General features: G+C 52.3%; 2 protein-coding genes and 1 long non-coding RNA gene across 4 annotated transcripts in view; 2 read left to right on the top strand and 1 right to left on the bottom strand.

Moving 5' to 3' along the window:
• UBTD1 (ubiquitin domain containing 1) overlaps positions 1–13,530 on the top strand; it is a 52,296-nt gene extending 38,766 nt beyond the window's left edge. The window contains exons 3-5 of one of the 2 annotated variants that reach the window (XM_076009890.1): positions 10,798–11,025; positions 12,480–12,879; positions 13,397–13,530. In XM_076009890.1, the coding sequence (XP_075866005.1) occupies positions 10,798–11,025; positions 12,480–12,865 (614 nt within the window). In that variant the 3' untranslated portion in view covers positions 12,866–12,879; positions 13,397–13,530. Of the gene's footprint in view, positions 1–10,797; positions 11,026–12,479 lie in introns of both variants that reach the window. The other variant, XM_012767680.3, reaches the window with a different exon arrangement.
• Positions 13,531–14,815: 1,285 nt separating this feature from the next.
• On the top strand, positions 14,816–24,199 carry ANKRD2 (ankyrin repeat domain 2). The gene is made up of 9 exons (XM_012767646.2): positions 14,816–15,184; positions 18,616–18,717; positions 19,058–19,216; positions 19,313–19,420; positions 20,950–21,048; positions 21,402–21,500; positions 22,381–22,479; positions 22,672–22,770; positions 23,896–24,199. The coding sequence occupies exons 1-9, from the start codon at positions 15,017–15,019 to the stop codon at positions 24,043–24,045; spliced, it is 1,083 nt and encodes a 360-aa protein (XP_012623100.1). The 5' UTR covers positions 14,816–15,016; the 3' UTR covers positions 24,046–24,199.
• On the bottom strand, positions 20,059–21,543 carry LOC142875504 (uncharacterized). Its single transcript, XR_012922863.1, has 2 exons — positions 21,320–21,543; positions 20,059–20,285 (listed from the first exon to the last, which is right to left on the bottom strand). It is a non-coding gene; the product is annotated as an uncharacterized LOC142875504 (long non-coding RNA).
• Positions 24,200–24,650: the final 451 nt, after the last annotated feature.

Here is a 24,650-nt window from a genome sequence, read left to right as displayed (position 1 = left end):
AAGCACCTACTGTGTAGCAGATATGGTGCGTGCGTGTGTGTGTTTGTGTGTGTGTATGTGTGATCTTCAGGCTAAGGAAGCAAGAGCTTGGTGGGGCTTGGTGCTAAGACATCACCAGGGGCGCTAGATTAGTTGATTTATTATGTATAAACTTCTTGATTATATTTGTGTGCATGTGAAAATCTTCAGTCCTCCCAACTTCTCTAAGAGGCAGGGCTGTAACCACTCCCTACCTCCTAGAAGAGACTAGAAAGCTTATGGCATGTGCCCAGGGTCACTTAGCTGATTAATTAATGATGGAGCTGATGTTCAAAAGCCCAGGTCTGTCTGACTCCAAAACCTATACCTTCAGCTTTTATGTGTCTCTGTTCTAGATTCATCCAACAGCGTAATAGGCTTCCTCTTGGCCTAGTGAGCACCTTGGCTCATGGGGTGCAAAGAGGCTGAACTGCCTCAGCAGGGCTGTTGCATGGGGTGGGAGGTTAGTCTCTATCAGAGTCTTGAGCTGGTGGCTGGGTCTGTGTTCCTGTCAACCCCATGGGAGACCTGGGTGCCAGTCAGGTGTGGGCACCCCAGCCCAGGTGTCCTGGGAGGGCCCAGCTCTCCGACCCGCTCGTCTCCAGTGGGAAGTGCAAGGGCAGGCCGGCATCCTTGCTCCTCCACTCTGGCTCTTGCTGTGCCTTTTACTTGCTGCTATTTTATTTTATTTTATTTATTTTTTCCATGCTAGTGAGGTCAAATACTTGCTGCTTTTTCCATTGGCATATCCGTTGTCTCTGTGCGTGCCACTCCTGACATTTTCATGCTCTAGTCGTAATTCACCTTTCGCTGGCGGTGGAGTGGTTGGGTAGAAAGAATTTGCCACACACCTCCTGACGCGCGCACACAAACACACACACACACACACACTCGAGAAACGGCTGTGGGGTCTGGAGCAAGTCACGTCACCTCTCAGCCTAGGTGTTCTCATCTGTGAAATAAAGTGGCTAGTGCAGATGACTCTAAGGTCACTCCTGGACTCTGCCATTCTCAGGGGGACATGCCTGGAGGGAGTGGTACATGTCTGAGTGGTATGCTGTGACAGTTGACACCCTGTGGGGCAGAGTCCCGGTGTCAGAAGTCAGGCTTTTCCTCTCGGCCCTGGGGCACCTGCCGCACCTGGTGCTCATTGGGTCCCGCTCCTTGCCAGCAGGCAGGGAGTTTGGGCTGCTGCGTCCAGCTGTAGAAACCACAGTGGCAGAGAAGACCTGCCTCCCCTCCCTGGAGTCCTGAGGTAGCAAGGGGAGTGGCCAGACAGAGGAGATCTTTCTTGTAGCACCCTCTGGAGAGTTCCTGTTTTATTTATTAGCTGCCATTTTCCCTCCTCTGCCCCAGGAAAAGTGCTGACTCCACACTGTGCAGCCAGCACCCGGAGGTGGGCATCTGTCAAGCCCACTCTTTGTCCCTGTCCCACTTAACTTCATTTAACCCCTGCATTCTCCTGCGCTACAAGGTAAAGACCGAGAGTTCGTTACAGCAGGAGTAATTTTTCAGAATCACAGCAACTTTATGAAAAAAAAATGGTATCCTTTGATTGTGTAATGGTAATAAGCATTATTGACTTGGGTTGACTGTAGTAGCTACTGTCTTTTCAGCACTGAGCAGAGCGGTCTCATTTAATCCTTACAGCAATCTGAGGTGGGAGTTATGGGCTCTTTTTATAAGATGGGAACTCTGAGGCTTAGGATGATGAGGTTATCCATCCACGTTCACAATGGTGGTCAGTGGCCAGCGAGAACCCCTAATGCCCATCTCTGAAGCCCATGTGTGAGCAGCCAGATTGCAGAGAGAGGCTACAGTGTCTCTTTACTCATAATTATCTGTGGTCTAGGTTGCCAGAAAACACGTGTGATCAAAGTTCTCTTCTAGAGCTGCTAATTCTGGCGCAGTTCACGTTCAGGCCAGGACCCTGGTTGCACTTGGGAAGAAACACATCAGTACATGGTGAAGACGAGAGTGTATTCCCTGCAAGAGTGGAACATAGGAACCTGAAACAAGAAGTACAGTCACTTTCCAGGCACCCGATGTTTAACTCTGCTTGTGGAGGACAGAATGCTTTCCAGACCAGCCTCAGAAAAGAAGCTGTTAGTTGCATTGCAGGTTAGAACCTGGAGTTAGACCGTGAAGACATGGGGGTTCTGTTCGTAGTTGAGATCAGAAAGGCAGTTTTCCCTGAGGAAGTGGGTACGGGGACTGCTGGGCAGTGCCCAGTTCTGGGATGCCCCCTCCCTCCAGCCTGGCCTGATGCGGCCAGGGGCCATGGGCTGGACGCAGAGCAGATAAAGGCCTGCTCTCCCCAGCTCACCCGCAGCCCACCCCGTGAATGCGCACGTTGTGCAGCGCGGTGAAAGCCCGGCCTGTCTCCACGCTGGTGTGGGCCCCCTTGTCTGCGCCTGCAGCCGCCTCGGCACCGAGGCCTGGGTAGGTCTGTTTCTCTTGGCTGCGATTTCGTCTCTGCCGTGGCCACAGAGGTTTCCGGGCCCTCATCCTCCAGCAGGTCCTCTTACTGTGTACCTAACTTGGTGACTGGTTTTGTCCCTCCTGGACTCCAACCTCCGCCCACCTTCTTCCTTCTTCTCTTCCCATTCAGTGAGATGTGTTCACAAAACGTGGTCCCCCGTTCCCCTTCGCAGGGGTGTCTTACAGGCAGCTGTCTGCTCCCCACTGCTCCCCCATCTGCCCCTCCCTTCTCCAGCTGCTCCTGCTTTTCCTAAACATCCTGTCCATTTCTCTCACTCAAGTGGCCAACAGTTACTGAGATCTGCGGCATGCCAGACATTGACCCAGTCTCTGGGATCAGGAAGATGAACGGGAGGTAGCCCCAGCCTCAGGCCGACAAACAAGGTCAATGCAGAGAACTGCAGCTGCCCTGGGCTGGGTGCCGTCCCGGAGCCCAGAGCAGGCCTCCCAGGGGAAGGGGGGCTCTCTTCCCCGGGACCACCTGGGACCCAGCATGCCCCAAGAGGGATGCAGTTTAGGAAGCCTGACTAGTCACTTAGCAACTGGCTCCACCCCTTTATCTCCCTGAACCCTGGAGCTGGGGCCTAAGGGAATGAATGGGGAGGAAAGGCCCACAGGCCCATAAAGAGGCCACCAAATCTCAGAGCGTGGGAGGCCCCAGCTGACCAGAGCTGGGCCAGCACTTTCCCTTCGAAGTCACCCAGGCTCTGAGGGTCATCCTGGGCTAAGTCTAACTATAAATATCTCGCTTCCTGAAGGGATTACCTGGGCTCCACTTCCCCCGGCTGCACCCTCCCCACCTGGGCTGATCCTTCTTCTGGGACCTTCTGTTCTGTCTGACCTCTTATCCCCGCTGCCAGGTGGGACACTTCAGCCCACCTGCATTCCAGCTGTGACTATTGGGGTGGGAGGGCGAGGCGGGGAGAGATGCCAGTCTGCGTCCTGGCCAGAGGGCCCTTGCCGCTTGCCAGCCAGGCTGTTGGGACAGAGAGGCTCTAGTTCCTTCCCTCTCCTGCTGGAGACATATCGCACCAGGCAGAGCAAGCCCAGACTTGTCACATAATTGGTGCTTCTGGGGAGGACACTGTTGGCCCCATCCCTGGAGCAAGGGCCTGGGGATAGAGCTTGGTAACGAGTGTGGAAATAGCTTGGGGATTGCTGCAGGAATAAATAGGGCTGTCTCCTGGCTAGGGTGGACTGACTGGGGAAATCTCTGCTCCCCTTGGCTGGTCTCAGATTTGGTGTCACACCCCAGTGGCTCACTTATTCTAGTCCCTGCAGCCACAGTAAGGATCTCTTGGGGTCCAAGAACAAGAAGCGAAGGGTCCTCCTGACTTTTCCTCGGCAGACTCTCTCCTGCATCCCCCGCCTGCCTACCGTGCCTGTGCTGTGTGTCGTTCCACTCAATTCAGTAGGTACTTGCTGAGAACCGCCCTGGGGCAAGCCCACTGCAAGGCATGTGGGTATTTACAGAGCAGCAGCCAGGGTCTGCTGTCCTTCTCGTGTCTTGTATCCCCGCTTCTGTGTGAATTCAGCAGTGCGAATTCAGCAGTGCGAATTCAGCAGTGCGAATTCAGCAGTGTGAATTCAGCAGTGCGAATTCAGCAGTGTGAATTCAGCAGTGTGAGTCAGGGTGGGAGCACACACATCTCCCGTAGATGCACACCAGTGCTGGGCAACTTGGAGAGCACCTTCAGTGTTCTCTCTCCCACTCTTCTTCCAGTGCCCTCCCTTGGGGGTAGTATCACCAGACACCATTCATTATCGAGGCCAAACCACAGCATCCACTACCATCATTATCCTCCTCCAGCCCTCCTGCTCTTTTCCCTCTTCACTCTCCAAATCAGCTCTCAGCAGGAGTTGGAGACCATGCACTGAACTGTTGATGTTAAGGTGTGATCGAGCATGCCCTTTCCATTTCTGTTCTGCTGTGCTTACAAATGGGCTGTCAAACCAGAATCAAGTACATACCCTGGCCCAGCCCCTGCAACTAATTTCCTAGGTCCAGGGTGGGCCTGGGAATCTGCCATTTTTTTAAAAAATGAGACAGGGTCTCACTTTGTCACACAGGCTGGAGTGTAGCGGTGTCCTCATAGCTCACTGTAAATTCCTGGGCTCAAGTGATCCTCCTGCCTCAGCCTCCTGAGTAGCTGGGACTACAGGCATGTGCCACCACACCTGGCTAATGTTTTCTTTTTTCACTCCCCATAATTTTTTTTACTTTTTTGTAGAGACAGGGTCTTGCTCTGTTGCCCAGGCTGGGAATCCGTCTTTTTAACCAACACCCCAGGAGATCCTAATGTAGGTGTTTTTGACAACCCTTTGTGGCCCCTGCTTTTACCTGTGTACTCAGACACATGCATTCTCTGTTCAATCACAAACATTTTTTGCTGTTCCCTACCCACCACAATCACAGAAGCCCCTGATTTTGGTGGGTGTTTTGCCCTGTGGCCTCCCTTTGCAAGTTGTGTACCTGACTACACAGTGATCTTTCATTGTTTTAAAATCTCCCTTTAGTCAATGTCACGAAGGAAGGGACTGTTTATCTTGCTCTGTCTTTGACCTGAAGCTTATCTGGGACAGGTGGAGACATAAGTAGAAGCCACTAAATGCTTCTGCTGCTGAAACCAGCAGAGCCTATCCTGGCCCTCGACAAAGCCAGCAAGAGCTGCCAGCAACTAAAATCCTACAGGCTGGGGGCTTTGGACTTCCCAGATCACCACTGCCCTAGACCCCCTCACTCGGCTCCCCAAACTCTTTCTACTTACCATGGCTGCTCCCCCAGAACTCCATGCACCCGCTTTCTTCATTAACAACTTTTATTGTATTATTCTTAATACTAAGGTGTCACACCCTAAATTGTTATTATAGAAAACTTGGAAAATATAAGCCAAAAAATTCATAGGTAACTGCCAATTAGATATAACCACTATTAACATTTTAGTATAAATCATTCCAGTCTTTTTAAAATATATAATTATACATACTTTTTTTCTTTTTTAAGACAGAATCTCACTCTGTCATCCTTGGTAGAGTACAGTGGTATCATCATAGCTCACTGAAACTTCAAACCGGGCTCAAGTGATCCTGCTGCCTCAGCCTCCCGAGTAGCTGGGACTACAGGTGCATCCCACCACACCCAGCTAATTTTTCTATTTTTTGTAGAGGTGGAGTCTTGCTCTTGTTCAGGTTGATCTTGATCTGCCGGCCTCAAGTGATCCTTCTACCTCAGCCTCCCAGAGTACTAGTATTACAGGCATGAGCCACATTTTGCCTTTTTTTAAAAAAAAAAAAAGAGACAGAGTCTTGCTTTGTCACCCAGGCTGGAATGCAGTGGCATGATCATAGCTCACTGTATCCATTAACTCCTAGGTTCAAGTGATCCTTCTGCCTCAGCCTCCCAAAGGATTACAGGTTTTAGCCACTGCACCTGGCTTATACATTTTTAAAAGCAAAAGCTGGAGCACAGAGTACTGGCCATTTGGAAGTTTTTTTCCCTGTATTGTGAACGTTTCCCCACGTTACTCAGCATCCTGCCTCGCTGTCAAAGAATGGCTGCCACCAATGATTTGTATAGATGCACAGATATTTTTTAGCCTTTCTCCTGGTGGTGTACATTTAGGTTGTTTCTAGCTTTCCTCTGTTAAAAACCATGCTGTGGGCCAGGCATGGTGGCTCATGGGTATAATCCTAGCACCCTGGGAGGCCAAGGCAGGAAGATTACTTGAGGCCAGGAGTTCGAGACAAGCCTGAGCAAGAGTGAGACCCCATCTTTACTAAAAACAGGAAAACTTAGCCCGGTGTGGTGGCATGTACCTATAGTCCAGGCTACTCATGAGGCTGAGGCAGGAGGATCGCTTGAGCCCAGAAGTTTGAGGTTGCTGTGAGCTATGATCAAGCCAATGTGCTCTAGCCTCAGTGACAGAACAAGACCCAGTCTCAAAACAAACAGAAAAACCATACTGTGTTAAACAGCTTTGTAGATAAATCTTTGCCACATGCTTATGATTATTTTCTTAGAACAAATTCTTAGAAACCAAATAGCTAAGCCAAAAGGATGTACATTTTTACATTTTTCAGTACCATACCAAGTGCTCTCCAGGAAGTTTGTACCAATTGGTGTAGCGTATGAGTGTTCACGTAAACTGTCCAATTTTTTTTTTTTTTTACTAAACTAACTATAAAATATATTTTTTTAAGTAAATGAAACTAAAATATTGGTAAGTTTGCTATATGCTTAGATGGAAAGCTTTCTTTTCTGTCCTTGTCTATATCTGTGCCTAAGATTGTAAGTACCAGTGTGTAGGGCTCCAGACATCTGGCACATCTCTGGGCCTGGGGAACTTTGTCCATGTTCTTATGCTGAGTGTCTGACCCACTAAGGAACGGACCCAGCACCGCGCAGAGGGGCTGTGGCTGCCCTCTGCTGGCCCAGAGGGGCAGTGACAGTTGCGAAGGCAATGGGCGGGTTCCTGAGGCTCTCACCTTAACCCTGCCTGACCCCTGCACCCTCCACCCCATTCTGATTTTCAGCCACAAAGGCCCTGCTCAGTAGAGTGAGGAATTTTAAAACCGCCATATCCTGGGTCACTGCAGATGCTGTTTATACTCGGAGAGGCTCTCTTGCAGTGTGTGGTCTGTGGGTGAGACTGTTAGGAACCCCAGCTGCTGTCTGAGTGCAGGGGGAGGTAACCTCGAAGGCACTTCGGAAGAGGTTTGTGAGCCAAGGCAGCATCTCTCAGGTACACGCGTGGCCTCCTGAGGTGACAACTTTGAAAGGGGCCACCATGGGGCTGTGTTTATTTTAAAGATCAGTTCTCAAGAGAGAGCGAGCTGCAGGTACACACAGTTACAGCCCAGATGTCCTTGCGGTCACAGTCCAGCAACCACTGTGTCGGGAACAGAGCCAAAAGGTGAACATTTGAAATGTCCCGAAGCCTAGTCTCTTTCTTCTGCAGGAAGCTTCTTTCTTAGACCATGCTGACAGCGTGGTTGTGCCCTTCCTGGGCCCTCCGCAGATTCACAGTGGTCCGTTAGCTGGACCTGACCTCCACCCATGCTAGGAGCAGCAGATAGAGACCAGGAAGAAGTGACATCTGGCAAAGAGAAAGGAGGTGGGGAAACCACAGTAATCAGCTCGAGAAGTTAAAAAGCCAGTGAAGTTAAGAAGTCATTGAGTGAAGGCGGGTCCCTGAGGGTGTCACTGTAGCATGACTGTGAGGGCTGATGGATCAAAGCCCTTATTAGGAAGTCATCAGTGCCTAAGAATCAAAAAGAAAAGGAGTCCAGAAACGGAGCTACTTCCTTGGTCAAGGCACAAACACCTCCAGGCCAAACTTCACAAAAAATACTAGAAAAAAATTGTAATCATCATTCCTTTAGTGCCTCCTTTCTGTCTTTCACATTGAAGCCTTTGATCTATCCAGTTTTGATTTTTGTGGCTGGCCTGAGGTAGGAATTCCATTGTATATTTTTTTATGTGCAGAACCTGTAGTCCCAACACCACATATCAAATAGTCCATCTTCCACCCCCATCAGCAATGTTCTTTCTCACTTTAAGCAAGTTTTTCTGTTCATGCCTGGGTCTATTTTTGGACTCTATTCTAATTTGTCTGTCCCTCTTGCAGTACTGTGCTGGCTATGGCTTTATAATTAGTATTGATAATGGCAGTGCAAGTTCTCCCACTTCATTCTTCTCTAGGAGCAGCTTTGTTCTTCTATAGATATTGTAGAATCATCTTGCCAGGTTCCTTGGGAAAAAGCTCCTAGTTGGGAATTTCATTGGAATTGCATTAAATTTATAGATCAGTTTAGGAGAGGAGGAACATCTCTATTGTTTCTTTCAATATTGCTTCATCCACATTCTTCCTCTTGTATCCTTCTGGAAATTCTAATTTAAAGTATTAGGCCATCTGAATTTCAATTGTTATATTTTTCATTTTTAAGGGTTCTATATGATTCTTTTAAAATCTACTTGGGCCAGGTATGGTGGCTCACACCTGTAATCCTAGCACTGTGGAAGGCCGAGGCAGGAGGACCGCTTGAGGCCAGGAGTTCAAGACCTGTCTGAGCAAGAGCGAGACCCCATCTCTACAAAAAGTAGAAAAATTAGCCAGTGTGGTGGCACATGCCTGTCATCCCAGCTACTTGGGAGGCTGAGGCAGGAGGATGACTTGAGCCCAGGAGTTTGAGGTTGCAGTGAGCTAATGCTGACACCACTGAACTGTAGCCTGGAAGAGAGAGCAAGACCCTGTCTCAAAAAAAAAAAAAAAAAGGCTGGGTGCTGTGGCTCACGCCTGTAATCCTAGCTCTTGGGAGGCCGGGGCGGGCGGATTGCTCAAGGTCAGGAGTTCAAAACCAGCCTGAGCAAGAGCGAGACCCCGTCTCTACTATAAATAGAAAGAAATTAATTGGCCAACTGATATATATATAAAAAATTAGCCGGGCATGATGGCGCATGCCTGTAGTCCCAGCTACTCGGGACTGGCTATGGCTGAGGCAGAAGGATCGCTCGAGCCCAGGAGTTTGAGGTTGCTGTGAGCTAGGCTGACGCCACGGCACTCACTCTAACCTGGGCAACAGCGAGACTCTCTCAAAAAAAAAAAAATCTAGTTGGTCATTCCTTATTACTTACTCGTATTGTTAATGTACTCTTATTTCTTAAACTTGGTATTTCATAATCTGTGTCTGATAAGTTCCATATCCAACGTCTTTGTAAATCTGATTCTTCTGTCTGCTGTTTTTGCTGGCTGTGGCTCATATTGCCTTGTTTCCTTGCCTGTTGTGAGTTTCTTTTTTAAACTATGACCTTATTATTTATTTTCCTTGGAACTTTATCTTGAGAATTCTTTGAGGCCTGGTTTGAAGTTGTTTTCCTCCTAAGAGGGTTTGCATTTCCTTCTGCAACCCCGGGAACACTTTAAATTAAATGTTTTGCTTTATAGAGTTTTCTGCCCACACAGGTAGCTGTGAATTCAGATGGCAAACACAGGATTTAGTCGGCACTGAGGCGGAACTCTCACTCAATCACTGTGTGACCTGGGGCCAGTCATTTAATCTCTCTAAATCTGCCCTATCATCTGTGAAATAGCAGTAATAATACCTACCGCCTAAGGCTATTGCAAGGATGAAATGGGATAATGTGTATAAATAAAGAGCTTACTTGGGGTCCTTTCACACAGCTGGTGGTCAGTGAATGCTGTTCTCTCCCTCCTCTTCCTGCCCCAGCCAGGAGTGGCCTGGTGGCAGCCTCCAGCCTTGGTTCCAACTGTCACTTGTAGGATCTGAGTTACAGTGGAAGCTGAGTACCTTACACCTCACTCTGCAGATCACTCTGCCTCCAGCTTTGAGATGACTGAGCTTCCAGAAGCCTTTGAGAGACACCTCTACCCTCAGTTTGGCCGTGGTCTAGAGTTGTCTTAAAGATCCCTAGGAGCTGGGTAACAAGAAAAATGACATTTGACAGAATTGCTTTTTTTTTTTTTTTTAGATGCCGCAGGAATTTTTGGCTGTTGATCAGTTATGATTTTAGTAGCAAGACATTAAAATTGTTGATAATTTTTAATCATTTGGGAAGTTTACAGTAATATAAGTGAAATAAACAAAAAGTTGTACATTGTACATAAACCTCTTATATCCTTTCTGGAACACAAAATATAAGCAAATACACTTCATAATATTAACTCAACTATATTGAGAAAAATGGGGGAAGAGGAAGCGAGAAGGAGATAGATTGAGGCGTTAACAGTGATTACGTCTGAATGGTGGGGTTCTGAGTGGCAGCATGGTACAGACAGTGGTCAGAGGTGGGCTTTGGCATCAGAAAGTCTTCACTAAGTCAGTACCTGTGTGTCTTCAGACAAAAGGCAAACTCTGTGGGTCTTGGTTTCCCCATCTGTTGGGTGGTTTTGAGGATCAAATGAATAACGAGTCCCACGTGCCTCACCTGTGATGTGGCACAAGTCGGCTCCATAGATGGTGGCAGTTACTATTTTTACATGTGTGGATTCTTTCCAGGTTTTTAAATACTGAACATGTACTGCTTTCTAATCAAAGAAAGAATAAAATTAAAACTTAACAGTAGAGACAAAGACAGCATATGCTTTGCGGACAAAAGTACTCTATGCGCCTGGGTTGGGTACATGGAATGTCCTGACTGTTCCCTGCTGTTGAGGAAGGGCCCCAGGGACCTAAACACTTAAGAGCGGCTGCCAGGGCGTGGCCCAGGGAGGCGCGAGAGAGCGGACCGCAGCTCGAGCGGCGTCAGAGATGCTGAGCCTCTCTCTGTGTCCTGCCCAGGCCGCAATGAGCCCCTGAAGAAGGAGCGGCTCAAGTGGAAGAGTGACTACCCCATGACCGACGGGCAGCTGCGGAGCAAGCGAGACGAGTTCTGGGACACGGCGCCCGCCTTCGAGGGCCGCAAGGAGATCTGGGATGCCCTCAAGGCCGCCGCCTACGCTGCCGAGGCCAACGACCACGAGCTGGCCCAGGCCATCCTGGATGGAGCCAGCATCACCCTGCCTCATGGTGAGTGGGCAGGGCCAGGGCTGTATCCCTGCTGCAGCTAGGGAGTCATCAGCACAGCCGAGGGGTACAGGAGAGCCGGTGGCCAGCCACGTGTCAGGAGGTCCTATCCAAGCTGGAGTTGGGGGGAGCGGGTATTCTCTTACTCATTCAAGCAACTCTCACTGAGCATGGGCCAGGACACAAAGGAAAATAAGACATGGTTCCTGCTTGCCTAATGAGAGAACAGAAAGGCACCAACAACCCTGCAAAGTAGTGTGATGAATGCAAGCTAGAGACTTGCTCAGGGCGCTGTGGGGTCCCAGAACATCTGAGACACTGACCTTCTATTGGGTTATTATGTGCTGGGCACTGAACGAGAAGCTTCACTACATTATCTCATTTAAGTTCATAGCAGTCTTATGGGGCCGTGTAAAGCAGAGGGTCACAGTGGAACTCTGGAGTCATGGACCCGGGTTTTACCTTGAGTGTTTCCCTTTCCTAGCTGCATGACCTTGAGCTTCTTGAATTTAGAGCCTAAGTACCTTACAGCTGTAAAGGGGAGATGATTATTAGGATTCAAGAAGATACACATAACATCATTTAGTCCAGTCCCAGCACTTAGTAGGTGCTCAAAAGACAGTAAACATTTCTATAGGCATTAACATTGTACCAGTAAGGAAATTGCGGTCTGTGAAGAGCAGGGCCTGTGCTGTTTCCTTTGTCCTTATAACCCCAGCAGCCGGCACATGTGTACAAATGAAAAGTTAAGTAATGTGCTAGGGTTGAATGAGCCCATACCTGGTGGGACCAAAGGTGTCAGCCCAAGTCTTCCTGACACCAGCCTCTGTCCTCCTCTGGTCATAAGGCTGTCCCAGGGAGACCTGACTATGGTGTGGCCATGGCAGTTGTATTAGTCTGCTCAGGCTGCTATAACAAAATGCCACACACTGGGTGGCTTCAACAGCAGACATTTATTTCTCACAGTTCTAGAGGCTGGGAAGTCCAGGATCAAGGTACTGGCCAATTTGGTTTTTGGCGAGAGCTGTCTTGCTGGCTTGCAGGTGGCCGCCTTCTTGCTGTGTCCTCACATGGAAGGGAGGGGCAGAGAGAAAGTAAGGCAGTGTCTGGTATCTCTTACAAGAACTGTAAGCCAGGCACAGTGGTGTGCACCTGTTGTCACAGCTACTTTGGAGGCTGAGGCAAGAGGATTGCTTGAGCCCAAGAGTTGGAGACCAGCCTGGACAACACAGCAAGACTCTATCCCTTAAAAAAATCAAAACAGAGCTCTTAATTGTATCAGACCAGGACCCCACCCTTATGTCCTCATTTAACTTTAATTACTTCTATATAGGCCCCATCTCCAAATAGAGTCACACTGGGTTAGAATTTCAACATAAGAATTTGGGGGGACACAGACATTCAGTCCATGACAGCGGGTCCCTGAGCCAACTCTGACGGCCCTGCCTCTCCCATAGGCACCCTCTGTGAATGCTACGACGAGCTGGGCAATCGCTACCAGCTGCCCATCTACTGCCTGTCGCCGCCCGTGAACCTGCTGCTGGAGCACACCGAGGAGGAGAACCTGGAGCCCCCCGAGCCCACCCCCAGCGTGCGCCATGAGTTCCCGCTGAAGGTGCGCCTGTCCACGGGCAAGGACGTGAGGCTCAGCGCCAGCCTGCCTGACACGGTAGGGCAGCTCAAGAGGCAGCTGCACGCCCAAGAGGGCATCGAGCCGTCCTGGCAGCGATGGTTCTTCTCCGGGAAGCTGCTCACAGACCGCACACGGCTCCAGGAGACCAAGATCCAGAAAGATTTTGTCATCCAGGTCATCATCAACCAGCCCCCGCCACCCCAGGACTGATGGGCCCACGGACCGCAGGGAAGAGAGGCCCCTGTGGGGCTGAACGGCCCCCTCTGGAGCACTAGGCCCCGCCCTGCTGCTGCCTTCGAGTGCTGTTAGTCCTCCAGCCTGGCGTGTGGCTGCTGGCTGAGCCGTGAAGGGACCATGCTTCCCAGGGCACCCAGGGAGCAGGCTGCCACACACAGGCCTTGCAGCCTTGTCGGAGAGGAGGTGAACGAGGGCCTCTACCCTGTCTCTCTCCCGCAGCAGGTTCCAGCCACGAGGGCCAGCCAGGAGGCCCCTGGAGCCCAGATCTGTCATCTGGTGCTGCCGGCTGTGCTCACTCCGGTTTTCTGCTCAGGGTCTGAAGCAGCTGCTGTCTCCCTCCTCTGTCCCTACCCCTGGCTCTGCTCTGGGCACAGTGCCAGTCCCCTACAGGGGGAGGGAACCACCAGTGAGCCCCAGGGCTCCGGGAGCCTGAGGCGGGCCTTTGCCTCCCTGCCCCCAGCACAATCGGCAGAGACGAGGCGGTGGGGGCGCTGGGCTGTTGAGGCAGGGGTCTGCACAGGGCCTTCTCCTGGCTATAACCCAGGCGGCAGAGTCTGCAGCCTGGTTATGGCCCCACAGCAGGTCCCTGTGTACAGACATATCTGCATATTTATCAATAAAGCCTTTTGCTCCTTCTCTCTTGCCTGGCACGTGACTGAGTTCTTCTGCAGCTCTGTGGAGCTAGGGCTTGTTCTGGTGTGGCAACAGGTGCGTGCCCGGCTTCCCCAGCTGCGTGGGCACAGCAGGGTGGACATGCAGAGTGAACCGTGGACTGCTAGTCCTCTGGGCCCTGATCCCAACTCCTCCTGTGTTCTCATGGGTCCTCAGAAAAGCCACTTAACCTCTGAACCCACTTAGCTTCTCTTTAAAGTGGAGCTGAGGCCGCCTGCCTTGCCTGCTCCATCAGTTGCTGGGTGGATTAAACAGGAAAACAGGTGTGAAAGTGCTCAGAGCCTGCGGCAGCAGGAGGGCATGGCCCTCATGGCAGAGGTGTGCGGGAAGTCCTGGAGACACCATGCCTGTCCGGATGTTAAAGCAACATCTCTGACAGATTTAATTTAGATCATGAACTCGTGTCAGAGCTTTGTGTTGACTCGCTGGCAAGAGAACCGGAGAGCAAAAGGAACCAGTTCCTTGTGCCTCCTTGGGGGACTCTTAAATAAGGTTGTTTGGCGAAGGGCAGGCATGTGAGCTCCGCGGAAGCACAGAGCTGGGTGTCTGCGCTTCCTGGGGAGCCCTGGCATGATGACCCAGGGCTCGATCCTGCAGGTGCCAGGTGTGGACCTGAAAAAGTACAGATCTGCTTCCTCTTCCAATTGAGTATTTTTCCTTCTCAGTGAGCATGGCCGGCCCCAGTCAGGGTAGGCTGGCACCGTCTGGACCTGACAGGGAAAGCACGGGAGAAAAGGATGACCCTGAGCAGCTGGCAGCCCTCAGCAGCTAGCTGGTGTTGGCACTGCACTCTGGCTTCCTGAGACCCTTCACTTGAAGCAAGACCCTGTAACCCCTGCAGAGGACTGCCCCCAGGCCTCTGAGGGAGGAGACAGATGGCTAAGTTTGTCCACGAAGTCATGCCGCCAAATGCAATGGTGCATCACTAGGGGGCACTGTGGGACCCCAGAGAGGCAAAGGCTGTCGGGAGCCACCGTCAAAGAGGGAGGCAGCTGCACTTACTCCTGCCACTGCCCTACTACTCTTGCTGGACAAGCAGACTCTGCCCTCCTTGTAGCCGGCGGGGCCTATTGCAGGACAGCCTGGGGGTGCAGACCTGTCAGGTTCCCACGTGTGGTTTTCAGGCCCCCTTGCTGGTGCTGGCTGGCCAGGGTTTCCAGGCATCCAGCAGGTGGCACTATCATCCGGGCGGGGGCATGCAGCCAGCAGGTCCTTTGTGCAGCCCAGCTGCCCCGGCTGAGGCCCAGCCAGGCCCAGCACTCAGGACAGAGGCTGGACAGGCTCCCTCCTGCAGCCCTGCTCTTGGGGTGTCGTGCCCTCTGGCTCTGATAGGTCAGGGACTTGGGGGGCAACTGGCCTTGCTCCCTGGCCCTGGTCCCCTCTGCTTCCTGGGGCTGCCTGAGGTGAAGGTGACAGGTGGGGGAGGCAGGTGGAGAATTGGGCCGGTGAGTCATGGAAAAGGCGCCCGGCCGGGCGGGGGTGGGTGCTCTGGCCTATAAAGCCCCCGAGGCCCTGTGGCCTGCAGAGGCAGTCATGGACGGCACCATGGAGGGCTCCGAGGCGGTGCAGAGAGCCACAGCGCTCATCGAGGAGCGGCTGGCACAGGAAGAGGAGAGCAAGGTGCGGGCAGGGTGTGAGGGATCCTGCTATGCCGTCAAGGGGAGGGAGAGCCTGGCTGCCACACCTTTGATGGAGAGAGGGGGACAGGTGTCCCCAAAGGCCCAGCTGGTCCCATTCCTGCCTTGGGTGTTCCTGGCAGAGGGGGTTGGTAGCGGTGGGAGACCGAGGCTTCAGCCCCCAAAACTGAGAGCCAGTGGGGTGGGGGCACCGAGCTGGGTTCATGAGACTCTGCCCACCCACCTGGGCTTTGGGAGATGGGTGGGCTGTACAAGGCAGACAGCTGGGACCCTGCCTGGGACTGTCAGGAACGTGTGGTCCTGAGATCCCCCAGCTGCTGGGTGGGAGGCTGGAGCAGGAGAAACTCTAGCGTTTGGTCCCTGAAGAATAAAGATCTGGGAACAGAGTGAGGAAGGAACAATGGGGAAGGAAGCGGGGATTTTCCTAGGACTGCCAGCCGGGCCTGGGCAGGCCTTTGAATCTTGGTGCGCTGCGTAATTGTGCTTTCTCAGGGATAAGGAAATAGAGTGGGAGTGCTGGCAGAAAAATCGTTTGAGCTCAGGAGTTTGAGACCTGCCTGAGCAAGAGCGAGACCCCATCTCTACCAAAAATAGAAAAGATTAGCTAGGCATGGTGGCGCTTGCCTGTAGTCCCAGCTACTTGGGAGGCTGAGGCAGGAGGATCCTTGAGCCCAGGAGTCTGAGGTTGCTGTGAGCTAGACAGATGCCACGGCACTCTACCCCAGGCAACAAAGCGAGACTCTGTCTCAAAAAAAGGGAAGGAACACAAAGGGAGGGTGAATCATCCTGACTATGAGCCTTCAAGGACTTCTGTTGATAGGATGATGTTTGAGCTGGGCATTCAGGGTGGTAAGTGGAGTGCAAGGGGAGAGCATTCCAGGCTAAGGAAATGACAGGAGCTAAAGGAGGGAGAGCATGGCTGTTGCGAGAAAGTCTGGTGGCAGGGGGTAAGGCTGGAAAGGAGGCAGAGGACAGACCAGAGAGAGCCATGTAAAAGATATTTATTCTATGGGAAGTAGGGAGCCACTAAATGTTGTTGAGTGAGGGAGAGTGGTACCACTTGACTGACTTTAGGACAGCAGCTCCGATGGCCCTGAGAAGAACTTGTTGGAGGGGAACAGCTCGCCCTAACAGGAACAGAAGGTAGGAGATAAATCAGTCTGCAGTTAGATGCCATTCAAAAAAGGAAGTGTGACTGAATGAGGAGTGAGGAAGAGGACAGGGTCAGGACCCCAAGGGAAGAAGAGATCAAGTTGCCAAGGCGGAGCTTGGACTGAGCCTGCTGTGTCCTGGCTAGGGCATCCCTGGAGCTCCAGGAATCCGCATCTCACTCCCCCAAGGGCAAGTCCATGGCTGGCCAGTGCCAGGCAGGTGAGTCATGCCGCTGTGCCATTTCTGGAGTGCTGCCACTAGACACAGGGACTTCAGCAAGGGGACACAGAGCAGTCCTCATCCGTTCATTCATCTAGCAAATATAGCTACAGGGCTGTCAGGACACCTCTGAGTGCCTGCTACATGGCAGGCCCTGTGCTAAGCAGTTTACAGGCATTCTGTCATTTAATCTGCAGGACAATCTATGAAGTAAGGTGGGAGTTTTGTTTTGTTTCATGAAACTAACATCTAATTCAACAAATGCTTATTGAGCACTCACTGTGTGCCAGCCCACAAAGACAAACCTGAAGTGAGGGGATACAGGGTCTAAGGAAGACATGGTGAGCATTAGAGTCCCCAGTTGCTTCCACCAGGCCCCAGCCTAGTAGGGGTCTTTGAGGAAAGACGCTGTCTTGCCTGTGCACCCTCCCTGGGGGTGGGAGGAGAAGGAGGGCCCGGGACGCCAGCTCAGGGGCTGGAGCTCTGCTGCGGGGAGCTTAGTGGGTTAGGTCATCACTGAGTACGTAGCAGGTAGACAGAGGTGCTGAGCCTGCTTGCCATCATCTGTCCACCCGTTCCTTCATTCACCAAACATTCACTAAGCTCCTAATGTATGCTAGGGCCTGTCCTAAGTGATGGGGATACCAAGACGTTAAGACACAAGCTGGGGCCAGGCGCGGTGGCTCACACCTGTAATTCTAGCACTCTGGGAGGCCGAGGCGGGCAGATTGCTCGGGGTCAGGAGTTCGAAACCAGCCTGAGCAAGAGCGAGACCCCATCTCTACTATAAATAGAAAGAAATTAATTGATCAACTAATATATATAGAAAAAATTAACCGGGCATGGTGGCGCACGTCTGTAGTCCCAGCTACTCGAGAGGCTGAGGCAGCAGGATTGCTTGAGCCCAGGAGTTTGAGGTTGCTGTGAGGTAGGCTGATGCCACGACACTGCAGCCTGGGCAACAAAGCGAGACTCTGTCTCAAAAAAAAGACACAAGCTGGCCCTCTGGATGCTCCATGAGGAACCCAGCCATAGTCCCTCATGCAGCAGTAGCTGCAGCCCCAGGTCAGCCCTTGTCCTTGGAAGAACATGCAGTGTTCAGGTGAGGCCAGCACTGGGGAGTCCCCAAACCATGTAAGCCCAACATGAAAGGAAGAAAGCAGTAGACAACAGAATCTTCAAAATGAAGATGTGGGAAATCAGCCTTCAAACCTTCCTTGAAAAGGCTGACACCAGAGCACAGGGAGCCATGAGAAAGGCACTCCAGCACTCTGTAAGGGTGGCCATTCCTCCCCAGCAGCCACCGTACGAGCTGTGTGGGGGCACTCCAGAGATGCCAGCGCCAGCACTTCACAGAGAGAGAAATAGCCCAAGAAAACTCGAGCTACAAATGGAGAGCAGCCTGGAAGGGAGTTGAACCCATGTTATCACAGTGAGAAAAAGGTTAATGGAGTCCACTGTGGGCTGAAAGCTGAGGCCTGAGCTCAAGCAATCCTCCCACCCCAGCCTCCCGTAGCTGAGACTACAGGCATTCACCACCACGCCCAGCTAATTTTCCTATTTTTTGTAGAGACAGAGTCTTGCCGTTGCTCAGGTGAGTCTCAAACTCCTGGCCTGAAGCGATCCTCTTGCCTTGCCTTGGCCTCCCGGAGTGCTAGGATTACAGGCATGAGCCACTGCCCCAGCCCAAAGTGAATTTTTAATGCCAAAAAAGTAATAATAAAAAAAATCATCTTGGTACTTGAAAAAGTGAATGTACTTAACTTCCTGAGAAACTCACCCTGCTGGTCTTTAATCTTGTTTAGCCTGGACCCAACGCCAGTCAGCAGGCAGGTGTTTGAGCCCAGGAAGGGAATGGTGGAACTTGCCCCTTTTGGGGGCCTCTCCAAGAGGCCTGCTCTTGCCTGGGGCCCTCCAGGACCAGCCTGAAGGGCTCTGAAACCACCCAGGGGGCAGTTCCTGGGGGGATGTCCTTAGAGTGGTTGGGGGAGAGGCCACCTGTCTACCTACGTGCTGGAGAAGGTGCTTTCCTTGGCTCACCAGAAACTCCAGGGAGGCGCCCACCAGAAGCTGCCCATGAACTTGCTGGTGCTGGAGGATGAGAAGCGCCACGGGGCCCAGAGTCCAGCATTAGAAAAGGTTAAGGTAAGCACCGGAGAACCCAGTGTCTGTGCTCGGGGGGCGGGCCAGGCGCTATGGCCTGGCTCCTGCTCCCCTCTCGTGGCCCGGGACCAGCAGCTCAGCACCCCTGGGAGCCAGTTAGCACTGCAGAATCTCCGCCCCACCCAGACCTGCAAAGTCGGAATCCACCCACTCCCGTCGGAACCATGTAGTCCCAGAGGAGAGTCGGACCTTGGTTCCTTCTCTCTTGAGAAGGTCTCCCTACCCCCCCCACCCTACCCCCACCTCCAGCTCAGCTCAGGGGTCTCCCAAGCCCCCCAGACTCTGTGCCCAGCGAGCGGGTTGACCGGCCATGCCCACGCAGGGCCAAGAGCGCGTGCGCAAGACGTCCCTGGACCTGCGGCGCGAGATCATCGACGTGGGCGGGATCCAGAACCTCATCGAGCTGCGGAAAAAACGCAAGCAGAAGAAGCGGGACGCCCTGGCCGCCTCCCAGGAGCCGCCTCCGGAGCCCGAAGAGATCGTAAGGGTCCTGGGAGGACACCTGTGTGGGCAGGGGGAGTGGGGAGGCCTCGGATCGCGGGGGGCGGCCCTCGATGACTGGCCCCGCGCGCTGCAGACCGGCCCTGTGGACGAAGAGACATTCCTGAAAGCGGCTGTGGAGGGGAAGGTGAAGGTCATTGAGAAGTTCCTGGCTGACGGGGGTTCCGCTGACACCTGCGATGAGGTGATGCCCTCCCACCCCTGCACCCGCCCCTCCCCACTCCTGTGATCCTGGCCCAGCCCACTGTGGGCCTATGTGAGAAGAGCCATGGGTGTTTTCTGTGGGTGGGGGCGTGGGGGGTGCGCAGAATGCGATCCCCCCTTCCCCACACAGGAATTTACCTAAATCTCTTTAGACCCTTTTGCAACTCCAGCCACCCACAGAGTAACAATTGTCACATGTTTATTTAGGGAAGACAGAGGAATAGTATCAAATAAATGAGGCCAGAACCAGGAGATTTGGTCTCAGAAGAAATCCCATCTTTACTACTCACTAGTTGAAGGACCTGTGGCTGGGCTGATCCCCCATCAGTGCCTCAGTTTCCTCCTCTGTTCCTCCTTACAACATGTTATGGTAACCAAACGGAATATTAGCACCTCAATAAGTATTTACTGAATGAATGAAAAAACTATAAAGCACATACCAGGATATGATATTTTTGTTTCTCATGGTATAATATCATACTTCCTTTTAAAAATTATTTTTATTTTATTATGGTAAAACATAACATGAAATATGCCATTTTAACATTTTTAAGTGTACAATTTGGTGGCATTAACTACATTCAAAATATTGTATGACCATTGCCACTATTTTCAAAATTTTTCCATCATCCATCATACTTCTTTTTGTTTTCCCTGAAACTGCCTCTTTTACACCTCATAGGGTGCTCCCTTGCTCTCATATCCTGGGAATCCATACATTAATTGTTTCCCACCTTTGGTCTGCATTATGGTAGCCTTTGACCACATGTCCTTTCTGTCCTTTAGGCTCCAGGGTCTTAATCTTCTTGGTCTGTCCAAGCCCTGTCCTCCCTCTGAGCACTGTACTAGGTTTGGGGAGTACAGAAAAAGAAAAAAATACAGGGTTGAGAGTGGTGGGGAGATCGAAGCATAACCAGATCATTAGAATACAGAAAGGTACTCACTGTGGCCCTAGTGTTTTAAGAGTCCAAAGCAGAAAGCGGCTGCCCTGTGAAGGGAGGAAGTTTATTCCTTCCTGGAATCAGTAGTCAGTGGGCCATGCCCATCCTGGCCCTGTGCTAGGCACTCAGGGGAAATAGAGTTCAGCGAGACTTAGCCAGCCCTGGAATGCCCTCTTGCAGGCAAGGGTCATCTGGGCCCCTAGGGCAGCTGTGGCCTAGGCCTTTTAAGGAAATGATGGCACCTGAGCTGCATCTTGAGGGCATAGCAGATTTCATTAAGCACTCACAGGGAATGAGGGCAAAATAGGCATGCGCAACAGAGAGAACAGCCTATGCAAAGGCACGGCTGGATATGCTTAGGGGGCAGTGAGAAGGTCAGAGTCCTTGGGGCAGAGGGCTCCAAGGCTGGTCTGGATAGAGCATAAAGGAGCTGGCATAACACAGAAGATGTGGGGACCCACACAGGGGTCAGACTCAAGCTGAGGTAAGGCCTGGGCCTCAGCTTGGGTGGGAGACAGGCTCAGGCCTGGGGCCAGAGCCCAGGCCCTGACAGCATCTCTGGGGACAGTTCCACCGGACAGCACTCCACCGAGCCTCCCTGGAGGGCCACATGGAGATTCTGGAGAAGCTTCTGGAGAGTGGGGCCACTGTGGACTTCCAGGATCGGGTGAGCAAGAGGACAGGTATTGGGTGGGAGGCAGAAGGTGGGTCCAGCACCAGCAGACCCCCTCTCCCTGCCAACCTGTGCCAACCTAAAACACAAACAGGCTGCTCAGGGGCCAGGCCCCACCTCTAGTGGGTTGTGTGACCTTGAGTGAGACCCATATCCTCCATGAGCCCCTCTGTAAATCTAGCTTAGACTAGGTGGGCCCTGAGGGTTCTTCTGCTCCCCTCAGTCCATTGCCAAGTGCAGGAGTGCCTCTGTTGGTTCCTGGTACCTTTTCCTCTTGGCTGGGGTCCTTTCTCCCAGGCACTTTCTTCCCCGCAGCTTCACAATGAAGCCCCATCCTTCCCTTGTAGCTGGACTGCACAGCCATGCACTGGGCTTGCCGCGGGGGCCACTTGGAGGTGGTGAAACTCCTGCAAAGCCGAGGAGCAGACACCAGTGTGAGGGATAAGGTGAGGTAATGATGCTCAGATGCAGCAGATATTGGGGTGGCCGTGCGTAGGAGGGTGGGGGACAGGGCAGAGGGCAAGAAAGCCCATGAGGCAGGAAAGTTGTGAGCTGGTCTGGTTTCTGGAGTGGCTGCAGAATACAGAAGCTAAAACAGTGTCCAGCTGGCCTCCAAGCCAGGGACAGGACCCTGCCATTGCCTGCAGGCCCTTGAGGGACCACCATCTGGGGATGGGAGGAGGAAGAACAGAGGAGGGGAAGGACAAGAGACCCACTGACTTGGGGGCTTTGGGGCCACTCAATGCAGGATTTGTTCATCCATGCAATCCTTTCTCATCCTTCTGTCTATCCATTCATCCATCCATCCATTTATTTATTTATTCATGCACCATACTTCATTCATTCCTTCATGTGTAACCTTGAACAAGTGACTTAGTCTCTGTTCCTCATCTGTAAAATGTCTTGTAGAGTTCTTGTGTATATTAGGTGGGAAAATGTATGTAAACAAATTATTTATTACAATGCATAATTGAATTATAGTTAATGTAAAACATAAGGCTAATGTACTGATGAGCTTTTGCAATGCCCATAACATTTATCTCTCAATAAATGACATCTGTTATAATTATTAAAAGAAGATGGAGAAATGAACAGTTGCTCACAGCTGGTTGAGAGGGCTTCCCAGAGGAATCAGCATTTAAGGATTTAGAGGTAGATCCTTGGATAGGATGGTGGGAAATTGTACCATTCCCTGCTCGTCCAGGGCTCAGGCCTTGGCACTAGGACTTGGAAGAGGGATTAAGCTGGAGTTAGGACAGCCCCGGACCCGAGGGGTTCCACAGTCCAGGTCCCCTCAACTGCAGTTCCTGTTTACTCCCCACCCAGCTGCTGAGCACACCCCTGCACGTGGCGGTCCGGACAGGGCACGTGGAGATCGTGGAGCACTTTCTATCCCTGGGCCTGGACATCAATGCCAGAGACAGAGTGAGTCCCAGCCTGCCCACTGCTCGGCCCCACTGTGGGTGTGTGGGCAGCCTGCAGGCTCCCACCAGCAGTGTCCATCCCTTTGGGACCCTCAGGACACTGACTCCTGATCAGGGTCTCTAGCCCACCTCCCATCACTCTGCCCCTGCCTGCTGCCCACAAGGGCCGCGCTGAGTGCCACAATGGCTCTAGGAAGGGGACAGTGCCCTGCATGATGCTGTGAGACTCAACCGCTACAAAATCATCAAGCTGCTGCTCCTGCATGGGGCTGACATGATGTGCAAGAACCTGGTAAGTTCATTTCTTCCCTGATTCAGGAATCCGTGTGAGCGTTCACTCAGGGGAGGGTCTGTCCTAGCTCCAGCCTAGGGACACATATCACTGGCTCTGGCCCATCACCACAGGACATGAAGTTGTCCCCTCCAGAACACCATTCCAACTACCTGCCTTCCCAGCTCTCTCTCTGCATGTCTGTGTCTAGAGTGCAACTGCAGAGAAACGACCGCAGGAGGACTTCCCCAAAGGCCCCCAAATAGGCCAGAGGGGTCCTCAAATGCATGTCCATGGGGTCCAAATCATGGAGGGCCAGAGCTGGAAGGAACCTGAGCACTCGGTTGGCATGACCACTGCCAACACACCATGTCAGTTCCTGGTGTCCTCAAGTTGTCTTAAGACCTGTGTCCGCCTAGTCCAAGCTCTTCTTTGGGGCCCAGAGCAGTCACAAAAGAGAGGGACATAGGAGAGTCCCTCTGGCTCAAGAAAGGCTAAGGGGGTGATGGGAAACACAGGATGATAAGGAGAGGGTAAAAGGGGTTTCCAACCTCAGCATTATTGACATTTTGGGCTGGATAATTCTTGATTGTGGAAGACTGTACCATGCATCACAGGATGTTTAAACAGCATTCTTGGCCTCTACCCAGTAGACACCCATAGTACCCACCCCCCAGCTGTGACAACCCAAAGTGTCTTCACACACTGCCAGCTGCCCCCAGTTAAGAAGCACTGGTGGGCCGGGCATGGTGGCTCACGCCTATAATCCTAGCACTCTGGGAGGCCGAGGTGGGAGGATCACTCTAGGTCAGGAGTTCGAGACCAGCCTGAGCAAGAGTGAACCTCGTCTCTACTAAAAATAGAAAGAAACGAATTGGCCAACTAAAAATATATAGAAAAAATTAGCCGGGCATGGTGGCGCATGCCTTGTAGTCCCAGCCACTTGGGAGGCTGTGAGGCATTAGGATTGCTTGAGCCCAGGAGTTTGAGGTTGTTGTGAGCTAGGCTAATGCCACAGCACTCTAGCCCAGGTAACAAAGTGAGACTGTCTCAAAAAAAAAAAAAAAAAAAGAAGCACTGGTGTAGAGGAGGGCTCCTTCAGGTATAGACTTATGGACAGTGAACAGATCTCCTCTTGGTTCCCAGGCAGGAAAGACCCCCACGGACCTGGTGCAGCTGTGGCAGGCTGACACCCGGCACGCCCTGGAACATCCAGAGCCTGCGGCAGAGCAGAACGGGCTGGAGGGGCCTCCTGAGAGTGGGCGAGAGACCCCCCAGCCTGTGCCAGCCCAGTGAATGTCTACCCCAGCCCAGCCAGGCCCCTGGTCCCACCCGTGTGCAGCTGGACGGTCATAAGAACAGACCCCAGAGCCAAGCAAGAACCCAGCCATTCCTCTGCACGATCCAGGAGCAACTAGATACTACCACAATAAAAAAGTTGTTTTTGCTATGTGTGCTGTTTGTTTCCATTTGTGTCCAAAATATTTAGGAATGGTAAGACTGGGGGCAAGGGTGTGCTTGGGGAAAAGGGGAACTTGGAGCCCTCTGGCTCCTCTGAGCCAGACCTGCAGCTTTCCCTACCGTGGTCTCTTCTCCTCGCTTCTTCCCTGCCCTTGCCCAAGTCTCCAGGGCCAGCCTTGGGCCTGCACAGATCAGCTTGGTGACACACTCATCCTGGGCCCCCTTCTGGTGACAGCTGTCCGGTGGGGCTAAGTGGCTTACACAGGCTTGTCACGTGGCTGCCTCCTCAGCAGGAGGAGCCTAGCAGGGGGTGGGCGGCGGAGGGTGGCTGGGCTCCAGCAGGCGGCTCCGGGCCCAGCCTTGTCCCGCCTCCCATGGGGGGCAGGGCCAGCCCAGCCAATCAGCTCCGCCAGCCTCCTAACTGCTTCGGAAGCCTGGCT

This window comes from Microcebus murinus, chromosome 14 (genome assembly GCF_040939455.1).
Source record: "Microcebus murinus isolate Inina chromosome 14, M.murinus_Inina_mat1.0, whole genome shotgun sequence".
Taxonomy (NCBI): Eukaryota; Metazoa; Chordata; class Mammalia; order Primates; family Cheirogaleidae; genus Microcebus; species Microcebus murinus.
This window is presented reverse-complemented; position numbering and strand designations above follow the sequence as displayed.